The 15,041-nt window shown below is 40.2% G+C and overlaps 1 protein-coding gene and 1 long non-coding RNA gene across 2 annotated transcripts; one reads left to right on the forward strand and one right to left on the reverse strand.

Moving 5' to 3' along the window:
- The first annotated feature begins 402 nt into the window (after nt 1-402).
- On the forward strand, nt 403-15,041 carry LOC139562547 (uncharacterized). Its single transcript, XM_071380312.1, has 4 exons — nt 403-587; nt 768-893; nt 13,176-13,360; nt 13,987-15,041. The coding sequence occupies exon 4, from the start codon at nt 14,017-14,019 to the stop codon at nt 14,785-14,787; it is 771 nt and encodes a 256-aa protein (XP_071236413.1). The 5' UTR covers nt 403-587; nt 768-893; nt 13,176-13,360; nt 13,987-14,016; the 3' UTR covers nt 14,788-15,041.
- On the reverse strand, nt 898-9,653 carry LOC139562548 (uncharacterized). Its single transcript, XR_011672402.1, has 3 exons — nt 9,514-9,653; nt 8,460-8,570; nt 898-2,378 (listed from the first exon to the last, which is right to left on the reverse strand). It is a non-coding gene; the product is annotated as an uncharacterized lncRNA (long non-coding RNA).

Here is a 15,041-nt window from a genome sequence, read left to right on the forward strand (position 1 = left end):
TAACTTGTTGAATTAATAAACTAAACTAAAAAAGTGGATCTTGCAAGCACTGATCATAAGTAATAAGTATCAGTTTGATGAGTCTGACTTCTGTTTTGACTTCTGAATGCTATATTTTCTGTAACACACCTGATAGTCATGATGTCTTTTGTTCATCCATCCCTAAAGGACTGCATGGTCAAGCTGACGTCTGCATTGGCCATGCAGTATTTACGTTGATACGGACTCTGCAGAAGTCAGGGCATTCATAGTTTTTATGCTTCGTGGACTAGCGCAGAGCTGTTGTCAAGGAAGTGAGTTTGTTTGTACAGGACCTCCCACCCCCACCTATCGTCAACCAATCATGTCAATGCGGAGCTATACGGAGCCCTCTGCATTGTTACAACATTTGGGAGGCGCACAGCGATGCGGTCCAGAGCAAAATTCTGCCTTTGCGTGCTTCTGGAGGATCCGCATGTGCGTCACACCCTCCATACGAAGCCTTCCAGCACATTTTAGAATCAAGCCTAAATAGGCTATAAGCATCCTAGGTCGAACTGCCAGCACACAGCTGACACGAAGTAATGTCGTCCGCAAAAGAAGTTGTGGTGTGTATTGTATTTGTAATTTACCCCTGACAATCATATTCTGCCATTGTGTGGGTTGTTGTCTTATAGTTGATGTAGCTTGTGTCATTGGGGCTAATCATGATGATTCATTTTGTCTTCCCACTATCATTAAGCTGTTTCGATAGAGTAGATGTTACATTTTCTAAATTGTCTGCACAGTTTCCCAGGCAACCACCGGCAGCAGAAATGCTGTGATACAAAATCAGCTTTCCCTGGGGGATATGCTGTGAAGCCTGTGAAGACAGACCAAAGGGGGATATGCTGTGAAGACAGACACACCATACTGTAAGTCGTAGTTGTTCATTTCAAATCAATTGAGCATTTCAGGCACACAACTTCCAAATACAAACAATGATAATTTTCACAAAAAAGTGCACAACCAAGTATTGCATATTTCAAATTGAGTACTTCAAAAACACCAAAACTTTGCGTAGAATGAGTAGATCACTACATCAACGAATTGATAACATCATAACTCAGAACAGTAAATAAAAGGAAATTATATTCACTACCCATTTAACAAACATTTCCCTTTTCAAAAACATTACAGGCAATGGGGATGACTGAAGCAAAAGTGGGTGACTGAAGCCTGCTTGATTGAAGTGGGGTACATGGGTTCCTCTCCCACTCCCCTCCCCATAAATCTCTGTAGTTGGTTGCATTTCCTAAAGCTTAAGTAATTCACGTGATATGTCACATTTTGTTACTTTGTATATATATTTTTTCATTTGGATGGGAAATTAGTTTGACAAATTGTACGAATCAATGGAGTCCTGCATACTGTAGGCCGGGCCAGGTGCCTATATTAGGCTTACTGCTCTAATATTTTTTTTTAATGTCAAATGTTTCACTGTTATTTCTTAATATTTTGGCTATGCTGGCCTATTTTTAAATGCTCAAATACATGTCTGATCAATACATACAATTCTGAACATAGTCATAATGCCAATGCAGTCACCAATCATGGGCCATGATGATGTTATGTCCTCATCAGAGCTGTCCAAGCACACGAGAAGACAGTATAACAGACAGAGGTGGGAAAAAACGAAGTAGCTGTAAAGAGCCACGTTTGTTCATCAATCACTCTTTTATTTGTCACGTGTTATAAATGAGAACTTCACTCTTCAACTCTCATCTTATCCCATATCTATATTAATAGACTCGATTTGTGGATAAATCCTAAGCTTGTCCATGCTTAAAGGCAAATTGATTCATCTAATGTAATATAAGGCAAGTTAAGAAACATCTGTATGAAACATCTGTAGTCCTTTTTCATAAAACAAGAGAGTAATGTAAACAGTGATTAAAATGGGTGATCTGAACTTAAAATTGGAAAATGCTCTAGCGTTATGATTAGAAAACATTTTGTGGGAAAACTTCATACTTTTCCATCATGATATAAAACAAGACAATATTTTGAACGTTGTGATAATCTCTGTTTAAACAGTGCATTTCATTTTGTCCTAAAATATGTTCTGGGTCAAAGAAGATTATTTATTTTCCGAGTAATGTTAGGTGTGTATATAAAAAAGTTAGCAGATAAAGGTTCACAGCATGCCATGACTACTCATTATTTGCTGAGGAAGTGGTGGTGTAGTCTATAAAGACTATAGACTCTGTTCTGCAGCAGGGTCTTCCTGGTGGAGTCAGTGTTGTTTGGGCCTGTGGTCAGGTTTGTATTTGAGAAGCAGGCCGAGAGGCAAAGCCAAACAGCACTGTCTGAACAAAATAGAGGCAAACTAGTCCTTGTGCCGTCCATCCCCTTTCTCACTGTGAAGACACACACACACACACACACAAGGCAGTTCAGTCTTCAGTGTCAATAATTACAGCATAATGGCCTTTAAGGTATTGAGTAGATTCCAAATTGGCAAATATAAAGAGAGGTGACAGAAGCCTGTAAGATCTTAAATGTAACTAGACTTGCAGTTATACAGTGCCCCCTTCTGGACAAAACAAAACATGATGAGGGATGGTACACTAGAAGAATCACAACACTATTGCATTCGGTAAAGTCAACAGTATCTCTATTACTGCTTTCCCTTTCATAGGATTTACGGTATTTAGCCTGTACATTTTTGGCAATGTTTATATTACCCCCTTACAAACAGACCCATTTTTACCATATTCTCATCTACATACACATTTTATACCTCCCGTGCACATGCCGGGGAAAGAGTGGTAGTTGTGGTAGGCGTCTATTTTTATAAATCCATTGAGAATATACACCATACATTTTTTTATCCATTATTATTAAAATCAACATAAGACTAACACAATTTATTTTCAAAAGAATATAATAGCATATTTTGAGTTTAATTAGGCATGTTACGGGTTTGTGCAGCCATGGCTGCACCATCGAAATTAAATCAAGACACACCTACCCGATCACAGTCAAGACACCAATGGTGGAAAAGTACCCAATTGTCATACTTGTGAAAAATAAATGATACCTTAATAGAAAATGACTCAAAGTGAAAGTCACCCAGTTAAATACTATTTGAGTAAGTCTAAAAGTTTGATATTAAATATACGTAAGCATCAAAAGTAAATGTAAATGCTAAATTATACAATGCATTCAGAAATTATTCCAGAACCCTTCTCTTTTTCCACATTTTGTTACGTTACAGCCTTATACTAAAATTGATTAAATAAAACTTTTCCTCATCAATCTAACCACAATACCCCATAATGACAACGCGAAAACAGCTTTTTAGAAAATGTTAGCAAGTTTATTCAAAGTAGAAAACATAAGTATTCAGACCCTTTGCTATGAGACTCAAAATTGACCTCAGGTGCATCCTGTTTCCATTGATCATCCTTGAGATGTTTCTACAACTTGATTTGAGTCCACCTGTGATAAATTCAATTGATTGGACATTATTTGGAAAGGCACACACATGTCTATATAAGATCCCACAGTTGACAGTGCATGTCAGAGCAAAAACAAAGCCATGAGATTGAAAGAAATGTCTGTAGAGCTCCGAGACAGGATTGTGTCGAGGCACAGATCTGGGGAAGGGTACCAAAACATTTCTCTAGCATAGAAGGTCCCCAATTACACAGTGACCTCCATCATTCTTTTCATTATCTTTTTTTTTTACCCCCTTTTTCTCCCCAATTTCATGCGATCCAATTACAATCTTGTTTCATTGCTGCAACTCCCCAACGGGCTCGGGATAGGCGAAGGTCGAGTCATGCGTCCTCCGAAACATGACCAGCCAAACCGCTCTTCTTAACACCGCCCACTTAACCCGGAAGCCAGCCGCACCAATGTGCCGGAGGAAACACCGTTAAACTGATGACGAAGTCAGCCTGCAGGGACCCAGACCGCCACAAGCCGTCGCTAGAGCCCCCCCGGCCAAACCCTCCCCTAACCCGGATGATGCTGGGCCAATTTTGCGCCACTCTATGTGACTCCTGGTCACTGCTGGTTGTGACACAGCCTGGGATCCAACCAATGTCTGTGGTGACGCCTCAAGCACTGCGATGCACTGCCTTAGACCGCTGCGCCACTCGGGAGGCCGGCCTCCATCATTCTTAAACGGAAGAAGTTTGGAACCACCAAGACTCGGGGGAGAAAGGCCTTGGTCAGGGAGGTGACCAAGAACCCGATGGTCACGCTGACAGAGCCCCATAGTTCCTCTATGGAGATGGGAGAACCTTCTAGGACAATCTCTGGAGTACTCCACCAACCAGGCCTTTATGATAGTGGCCAGACGGAAGCCACTCCTTAGGCACATGACAGCCCGCTTAGAGTTTGCCAAAAGGCACCCAAAGGACTCTCAGACCATGAGAAACAAAATTCTCTGGTCTGATGAAATCAAGATTGAACTCTTTGGCCTGAATGCCAAGCGTCACGTCTGCAGGAAATCTGGCACCATCCCTACGGTGAAGCATGGTGGTGGCAGCATCATGCTGTGGGGATGTTTTTCAGAGGCAGGGACATGAAGACTAGTCAGAATTGAGGGAAAGATGAAAGGAGCAAAGTACAGCGAGATCCTTGATGAAAATCTGCTCCAGAGAGCTCAAGACCTCAGACAGGGACTAAAGTTCACATTCCAACAGGAAAATGACCCTAAGCACACAGACAAGACATTGCAGGAGTGGCTTTGGGGCAAGTCTCTGTTTCCATTGATAATGTTTGGAGAGACCTGAAAATAACTGTGCAGTATCACTCCCCATCCAATGTGACAGAGCTTGAGAGGATCTGCAGAAAAGAATGGGAGAAACTCCCCAAAAACAGTTGTGCAAAGTTTGTAGCGTCATACCCAAGAAGACTTGAGGCTGTAATCGCTGCCAAAAGTGCTTCAACAAAGTACTGAGTAAAGGGTCTGAATACTTATGTAAATGTAATAGTTTTTAAAATTTTGTATACATTTGCAAACATTTCTAAAAACCTGTTTTTGCTTTGTCATTATGGGGTATTGTGTGTAGATTGATGAGGATTCTTTTTTAATCCATTTTAGAATAAGACTAATGTTACAAAATGTGAAAAGTCAATGGGTCTGAATACTTTTCAAAGGCACTGTAGGCCTATATATCAATCTTGAACAGGATGTTCTATTTTGTATGCAATTTGAATGGAATTGATGGAGAGAAAGACAGAGAGTGGTCACTTGTGCATTGATTTAAAGCAACGATATAGTGTTTTGAAACTCTGCAGCTGTAATAAAAAAATAAAACATCTTTACAATTAAAAAATAAGGTGATCCCCAAAAGCCTGATGTAGATGTGTATATTAGACATGCATTCAATCTCTATATTACTGTACCATAGGCTATGTTGCAGAAAATGTAGGTCTACCTATCACAATAACAAAAAAAAGTTACCATGAGATGATAGGTCTACATACTGAGATGGGCTGCTTCATCATGCAGTGACCAGAAAGATGGCCGTAGAGAATCCAGATTTAGACATATCATTTTAAAAGTTCAATTTCACATCATGCTGTTCATATAAATAATTTATTATAATGTACCGGTTTCTCGCAGTTATTTATCCTGGGAAAAGGGAGTGGTTTTGGGTGGTAAATCCTGGTAACCGGGTTCCTGCCATTCAACCCTCTACATTAAAAAAGAAAAGGTATCTGTGACCAACAGATGCATATCTGTATTCCCAGTCATGTGAAATCCATAGATTAGGGCCTAATGAATTTTTTTATTGACTGATTTCCTTATGAACTTTAACTCAGTAAAATCTTTGAAATTGTTGCATGTTGCATTTATATTTTTGTTCAGTGTAGATGTGAAAATTAAAAGATAAAACCTACACTAGATAAGCAGGCTACCAACAGCCAAATTGCACCCTTTTCACCTGTTCCACAGATTTTTTAAATGGACTTTGAACAAGATACTGCATTATCTATAGGGCTATCTTTGGCTGATAAATAGGCCTAGTAAGAGAAATGTCAATGGCTACAAGAATATCATTACCTTTCCACTATGCAGCAGAACTCTAGTTACCCACTCAACCTGCACTCAGAGCATTTTGTATTATTCTGTACGTAAATCCGAGACCCTCCATTTAGTATGTTACATTTGGTATGGTTACATAAGACAGATGGTTACTTAAGGCAAAAACGAAAGTAGGATGGTTGGTTGGGGTGGATGAGTAAGCGTATAATGCAAGCCAAAGGTTGCGAGTTCAAATCTCATCACAGACAACTTTAGCTTTTTAGCTAATTAGCAACTTTTCAACTACTTACTACTTTTTAGCTACTTTGCATGTTAGCTAACCCTTCCCCTAACCTTTTTAGTTAACCATTCCCCTAGCCCTTTTAAACCTAACTCCTAACCTTAACCCCTAGCCTAGTTAACGTTAGCGAGCTAGCTAACATTAGCCATCTAGCTAGAATTCATAACATATACGTTTTGATAATTGGTAACGTATTATACATCTTGCAAATTCATAACATTGTACGTTTGGAAATTCGTACCGTATTAAACGAATTGTAATATCATACGAAATGTTTATTTTATGAATTTATTTTACCCTTATTTTACCAGATATGTTGAATCAGAACACACTCATTTACAGCAACAACCTGGGGAATAGTGACAGGGGAGAGGGGGGATGAATGAGCCAATTGGAAGCTGGGGATGATTAGGTGGCCATAATGGTATGAGGACCAGATTAGGAATTTAGCCAGGACACTGAGGTTGACACCCCTACTCTTACGATAAGTGCCATAGGATCTTTAGTGACCACAGAGAGTCAGGACACGCGTTTAATGTCCCATCCAAAAGACGGCACCCTACACCGGGCAATGTCCCCAATGACTGCCCTGGGGCATTGGATATACAGTAAATTCAGAAAGTATTCAAACCCTTTGACTTTTTCCACATTTTGTTAAGTTACAGCCTTATTCTAAAACTATTAAATTGTTTTTTCCCTCATCAATCTACGCACAATACCCAATCATGAAGCAAATATCACCTTTACATAAGTATTCAGATCCTTTACTCAGTACTTTGTTGGCAGCGATTACAGCCTCCAATCTTCTTGGGTATGAAGCTACAAGCTTGGCACACCTGTATTTGGGGAGTTTCTCCCATTCTTCTCTGCAGATCCTCTCAATCTCTGTCAGGTTGGATGGGGAGCGTCGCTGCACAGCTATTTTCAGGTCTCTCCATTGATGTTCGATCGGGTTTAAGTCCAGGCTCTGGCTGAGCCACTCAAGGACATTCAGAGTCTTGTCCTGAAGCCACTCATGCATTGTCTTGTCTGTGTGGTTAGGGTTGTTGTCCTGTTGGAAGGTGAACTTTAGTCCCAGTCTGAGGTCCTGAGCTCTCTGGAGCAGGTTTTCACCAAGGATCTCTACTTTGCTCCATTCATCTTGCCCTCAATCCTGACTAATCTCTCATTCCCTGCCGCTGAAAGCCATCCCCACAGCATGATGCTGCCACCACCATGCTTCACCGTAGGGATAGTGCCAGGTTTCCTCCAGACGTGATGCTTGGCATTCAGGCCAAAGAGTTCAATCGTGCTTTCATCAGACCAGAGAATTTTGTTTACGTGCCTTTTTGCAAACTCCAAGCGGGCTGTGATGTGCCTTACTTAGGAGTGGCTTCTGTCTGGCTACTCTACCATAAATTCCTGATTGGTAGAGTGCTGCAGAGATGGTTGTCCTTCTGGAAGGTTCTCCCATCTCCACAGATGAACTCTGGAGCTGTGTCAGAGTGACCATCGGGTTCTTGGTCACCTCCCTGACCAAGGCCCTTATACCCCAATTGCTCCGTTTGGCTGGGCGGCCAGCTCTAGGAAGAGTCTTGATGGTTCCAGATTCTTCCATTTAAGAATGATGGAGGCCACTGTGTTAATGGGGACCTTCAATGCTAGAGAAATGTTTTGGTACCCTTCCCCAGATCTGTGCCTCGACACAATCCTGTCTCGGAGCTCTATGGACAATTCCATCGACATCATGGCTTGGTTTTTGCTCTAACGTGCAGTGTCAACTGTCGGATCTTATATAGACAGGTGTGTGCCTTTCCAAATCATGTCCAATCAATTGAATTTACCACAGGTGGACTCCAATCAAGTTGTAGAAACATCTCAAGGATGATCAATGGAAACAGGAGGCACCGGAGCTCAATTTCGAGTGTCATAGCAAAGGGTCTGAATACTTATGTAAATAAGGTTTATTTTTTTACATTTGCAAACATTTCTAAAAACCTGTTTCTGCTTTGTCATTATGGGGTATTGTGTGTAGATTTTAATGAGGAATACAATTAATTTAATCCATTTTAGAATAAGGCTGTAACATAACAAAATGTGGAAAAAGTCGAGGGATCTGAATACTTTCCAAATGCACTGTATCTATATTTTTAGACCAGAGTAAAGAGTACATACTGCTGACCCTCCAACACCACTTCCCGCAGCATCTGGTCTCCCATCCAGGGACCAACCCTGCTTAGCTATAGAGGCAAGCCAGCCGTGGGATACAGGGTGGTAAGCTGCTGCCTAAAATAGAAAATGGGAGATCCACAAATTAATACATCCCATATGAAACGTAACATACCATACTAAATGGAGTGTATCGTATTTAAGTATAGAATAATACGAAATGCTCTGAAACTAGCTCGATACAATCCACACTCAGTAGGCCTAACCAGTTTTCCAGTTGTCCAACCATTTTATGCAAGTAAAGTACATGTTGGTTAAAAAAAAATCACGCCCGGCCTGATGGAAACGGCACATTTGTCGGTAAACTTTCCAAATGTCGACAAAACAAAATACTCTAATCAAGGTGAGATATTTTTTGTCGGTAAAATCAATTACGCGAGAAATACCGGTGGTAATGGTATTAGGACCAAATATTTATATAATAAACATCATATCGAAGTAAACTTGGAGTCACGCGAGGATGTCATGTGTTGTGTGGTCCTACGAGTCGGGAAAACATGCAGTTTATTATAATACATATTAATTTCTGATTTTACAATATTCGCATTCCAATTGGATGGAAACCTAGCTAGTGATTGCAATAATAGATAAATGATTAGTCGGTAATTACAATGGCATTCATAAAATATAAAATGTTTAACTTTTTTTTTTAAAGATTCAAATTAAGGTACATTTGCAGATAATTAATATTAAACTCGCAAGGTTGATGACCTGGCTAAAAGTTAATTGGAAGCGCAACATCTAGGCTAACTTCAAAAGCTAAATAGCGTGCTACTACGCCATGGACTTCATGGGAATTGAATAATAAACAACAAAAACTCATGTCTGAATAAATGACAGAAAATTGTCTGAGTTAAATAGAGATCCATCCGGAGTCCATTCGTGGTGACACCTTGGCTATGTTTATGATACGGTGGCAGTGGCACAGAGTGAACTTAACAGTTTTCTTTATAAATGCTGTGGTATTTCTTCAAAATCATTCACGTTTTGTGGCACTCACCTACTGTGAAGATTCCCATCGAAAGCGTCACTGTTGTTATCCAAAAAAGACTGCTGCTTCTGAAATAATTACGGCCATGGTAGCTTTCAACTGGTCCCTCTGTCAAATCAGTACATGCAACAATAACAGTGGAAATGCTTGTGTACCGTAGTAGACTGGCCACATACATACTTACTTATTAAGGAAGTTTCTTATAAAAATGATTCATAAATATTATCCTGCCAACCACTATATGAAGAAGTTTTTAAAAAACAAATCCAAATTGTACCTTTTGTAATGACCACACAGAAACAGTGTTGTATCTTTTTTGGCATTGTATTCATGTAAGGAATCTGGCGAGACATCAGTAGATTTATAATTGAACACATTTATGAAGATTGTACACTTATGGAGATGTGCTGCTTGGATTCTCTACTTATGATAAAATTCTTTCAACTTATTTCTGTAATTCATTTCATTATTCTTTTGGCCAAATTTCATATTCACAAATGTACATTTACAAACAAAACACCACATTTTAAGACAAATACTCTGCCAACAAAAAAGCTGTTAGAATTATAACTGTGTGTATGCCTCTTAAGGCCCTTGTGTAATGTGATATTGTACCCCCTAGCCCAAATGTCCTTTGTATATTCTTTATATATACTTGTGTACTTTTTGTATTGATTTGTCGTTAATAAAAATGTATAAAAATGAAATGAACATTTTTAAATAAAACAAACAACAAAAACCAAAAACAAAAACGTAGTAGACTGCTGTCTGTTTGATGTTCAGTGCTATTCGCGATTCTAAACCCTAACCATAACCCTTTACCTAACCTTAACTATTTAAAATGTTAACTTCAATGGGGTATAGCATGGACCCTGTCTGAATAGGGTTAGGCTATTGTGGGTAAATCTTTCTTTCAGTCATATGATATCATCCAAGGAATGATAGGAATTGCTTTGAATGTGTGCATGCATAAAACATTTTATTTTTTAACATTTATAATATATAGGCTATATATTTCTTTATTTTGCTGATGCTTTGTGTTTTTTTTCTATTTTATTCAAAGTTATAAGATTAAAGTTAAGTCAAGGTGGGAGATTATCCAACTTGTTTATTGACATAGCCAAGATCTAAGCTAATGATTCTACAGTAAGCAGGTCATGGGACCATTAGATGTTTACAATCTTGATAATGTCTCACCATCTGAATGAAAATAATGAAACAGAGGTAATTTCACCATTAGTCAAATGGTCCATTGGCGAAACTGTTTATCATGACTCATGTATTCTCTGATCATTGCATGGTATGTGTCAGAAGTATTTAAATGCTGACAACAACAAAAACTGTTAATGGACTCAAAGAACAGCCTACATGAGGCTGTTAATCAATAGAAACTAGGTATATGTATGTGCTATGCATTGAACATCATATGATATATCCTGTTATATGCAAATGTTATATATAGACTATGTATGTATTGAGGTGGACAATGCTGATTTTGCAAGGGGCTTGATGTGTGATAGGATTAGGATAACCCCCAGAATGAATTGCTGTCAGGTACTGTACATTGGCCGAAAGAATGGAACTCTTGTGAGCCGTCCCAAAACATGGAGACGCTGATACTCATTTTCCAGATAAGGAATGAAAAGACACAATCTCACCGGCCAATATGAAAAGTAAGATAATTGTTGTTTATTGCATCTGATTACTTATTATTATTATATAATAGTATTACCGGTAAGAGATAAAATGCCTAAATATATTACAGTATATTGTAATACTATTTACTGAATATGATTGTTTTTTTAACTACTTGTGTGTCAACTACCTGTGTGGGGTGTCCCTAAATTTCTTTCAGGGGCAATGAGCGCCATTGAAGTGAAACTGTCCTCTGGCTCAGTGTTTACATAGGCTATGAAGAAACCAGCAAGTCTGGACAAGTCAAACTCAGTGATGAGCCTTTCACTGTAATGGGCCTATACGTCAATGATAGCTGAGGCAGCATGTTGATAATGGTCCTATTAATTAACAAACAATTAAACAGCCACGTTTTTCTTAATTTGATGGCTTGTGTCTGTTGTATTTGAAAAGAAAACAGCAGTTGTGAAAAAGGTGCCATTCATGAATGGCATTGTGCATTTCACAAAGAAGTCATGTGAGTTCATATTTCTTCACGCTAATTTTGTAATTGTTTGGTTAATTAAAATGCTCCATTGTGGTTGTTGACATAGCCATCAGCAAAGGACTTTCAGCGACTCACCCGTAATCATTTTCAACATGTGCTGTTGAAATAATGTAACTTATTGAAATAATCCAAATTGTTGTCTTGTTTTTATAAGCCCTTCTGTAATTTATGAAGTTTAATAATGGATATACTTGCACATCTATCTATTCCTGTTCACATATTCATTTGTGGTAGTGCAACAACAACAAAAATGCACTAAACTCATACAAATTCCCTTCTCACTGCACACAAACCACTGGTTGATAAACACATACCAAAACACAAGTTATTGAATTGCTGGAAAAACAAATGTTAATAAATGCAAACAAACCATGAATTTGCACTGCAAAAAACAAAGCATTTATAGTAGTTTGTTTACACAATGCCAAACACTAATGTTCATAAGGCACCTTGAAAATGTAGTAAATCAACTACATGTTTGCTACACACAAGTCAGCATTTGTTACAGTTATACGGCACCTTGAAACAAAACGTTCAACTCGTCGTAAATGTCCGATTTCATTCAGTAATGTATTTTATGTCTGATTCTCGTGTGCCAATGACCTTGCATGTCATGTGTATGTCGTTGCTGGGGGTGGATGGGAGAGAGCCTTTAGTCCAAAGGCCATTCAGGTTATCTTAACCTCAGCAAATCAAAGATGACCCCCTCCCTAACACAAATTTACCCCACCTCAAACTGTCACCAAAAAAATCACACTACATCAGCACTTTATTTAAGGCGGAGTCTAATAGTGTAGTCCAGAATCTGGTGATCTATATAAAAAGGCCAGTCAAAGAATTTGGGAGACAGAGCTCTTACAGACACCTACAGATTCTTACACATCTTAAAAAGTGTCAGCCTCACAACAATATGTGGAAAAACAACAGCACTGGTAAGGAGAGATCACTGGTTGGCACAAAATATAGGTTGGATATCAAATCTGTATTTTTTTTAGCAAGCAGGTGAATCATAGATGATAATTATTGTCATTTTGGGGGGGAAATGGAACCAAGTTGTTTAATTTTTATTCTTTAAAGCTGAACATTTGCTTTTGTAAAACATTGGATTTTTGTGGGTGAAAAATCAAAGGAACTTCACAGATTTTTGTCTTAACACCTTTTTTTCTAAGTGTATCTTGAACCTAAAAGGGTTCTGCGGCTGTCCCATAGGGAAGCCCTTTGAAGAACCCTCCAGGTATAATGGTTTTGGTTCCACTTAGAATCCTTTCTACAGAGGGTTCTACATGGAACCAAAAAGGGTTCTCCTATGGGGACAGCCGAAGAACCCTTTTAGAACTTAGAGTGTATGGGGTTTGTTTGCCACTTGTAATGCTGCAAAGTGATAGAGAGCCACATACTGTACACATTATCTCACTACATGATAAGACCCCACCATCTCTGTCCTGCCATGGCTCCTGTCTCCCTCTTATCTGACCTGTTTCCCCCTCAGATGACCCTAGAGAGGTTACAGTCACCGGAGCCTTGTCCCGGAGCACCAACCGCAGAAAGAGGACCAGCTTCACCAAAGAAAACGTGGCACTTCTCCGGGTCACATTTGAGACAGACCCTTACCCTGGCATCAGCCTGAGAGAGAGCCTGTCTCAGAACACAGGCATACCTGAATCCCGCATCCAGGTAAGCAGCTAAACACACACACACACACACACACACACACACACACACACACACACACACACACACACACACACACACACACACACACACACACACACACACACACACACACACACACACACACACACACACACACACACACACACACAAGGCTGTAGAATACGGCTGTAACGTAACAAATGTGGAGAAAGTCAAGGGGTTTCAATACTTCCTGTATGCAAGCATGTACACACACACACGTGTAATGGGGGTTGTTTACATTACAGGGGCTCTGTGTTCAAATGTGTCCGGCATAGGTGCTGCTGATACTAGTATCAGGGTTTCTGTTTATCTTTTAAATCACTAAGATGATGTAAGCGGTTTTTATCTGTGGTATTGTTTGGTCTGACTGATAGACTGTACTACACTTATAGTAAACAGAGCAGACAACAGCAAGACAAGCCCCAACACTCTCACACTATTTTACAGGTGCTTGTTGGTGGGCTTGGGAAATTATTAACATGGGCACAAAGCAGATAATAATCTTAGCCATTGGAGTCAACTAACTGCAACACAGTATCTGTTTGCATCGGATGTACATTCTAACTGCTATGTAATAACACAATTGTTTTGTCATCTCTCTCCAGGTGTGGTTCCAGAACAGGAGGGCTCGGACTATGAAGTATAAGGGAGCTAAGGCTGCGTGGCAGTTCGACTCTGGCTTCCACTCCCCTGGTGGGTTCACCCCTGTCCAGGACACAGTTTCCCAGCACCACACCATGGGGACAGGGGCAGGGGCTACCCAGCCTGGCCTGGCCCCTCTGTCCACCTCCCCCTACCTGCCCCCTGCCTACCCCATCCAGTTGAAGGAGGAGTTAGATGACTTGTTCTATGGATGCTGCCCTCCAGCCTACACTGGAGTGGAGGAGACTGGTCACTACAACTCCCTGTTCGAACCGAAGCAAGCCAGGGTGCTGGGATACAGCGCCAGCCCACCACTGAATAGCCCCAGGCACCAGATGATTCCAGGAACCTGGCCCCAGGCGGGTGATCAGATGTCCCCAGTGCAGTCCATGTGGAGCCCCTTTCCTCTGGAGGTAAGGAAATGCAGCGCAGGCTCCAGCCAGGCCTTCCTTTACCATAGCTCAGCTGAGCAGCAGCCCCTCTACAGCAACCCCCAGGAAGCCTATGGAGGCCCCATTACCCAGACCCAGGCCCCAGCCACCCCGGATTCCGGCTACTGGGAGGTTGGACAAGAAATCACCCCTACGATGGAAGGCCAAGGTTCCCAGTTGTATGGCTCCTGGAGCACGGATATGTCTACCCCAGAATACCCAGAGCTCCCTGTCCTGTCCCTGCAGGATATCCTGAGTGAGCTGGATGAAGAGTGCTGGGATGGAAATGGCCTGAACAGCTACCCAAATGAGGATGATCTGGTTAACTGTTGAAAACTTTTTTTTTGTGGAAAAACAAGGGTTTTACTGTATAGCCTGTGTTGCTGGAATGTCAACTATGGACTACATGTTGACAGAAATGTTCTCAGAGAGACAGAGAGAGGGGATCATCTTTCGGAATTCTACAACAATCGTATTCATTCTCCCATGAACTTCATCCCACTTCATTTTATGTTATCTATCTATATATCTATTTATTAATATTTTGTTCTCTGTACTTAAATGCGAAATAAATTTACATAAGTTTA

Source organism: Salvelinus alpinus, chromosome 32, assembly GCF_045679555.1.
Source record: "Salvelinus alpinus chromosome 32, SLU_Salpinus.1, whole genome shotgun sequence".
Lineage (NCBI taxonomy): Eukaryota > Metazoa > Chordata > Actinopteri > Salmoniformes > Salmonidae > Salvelinus > Salvelinus alpinus.

Excerpts from the sequence above, each read along its gene's own strand:
- LOC139562547 (XM_071380312.1), top strand. The coding sequence starts at position 14,017 with ATGAAGTATAAGGGAGCTAAGGCTGCGTGGCAGTTCGACTCTGGCTTC.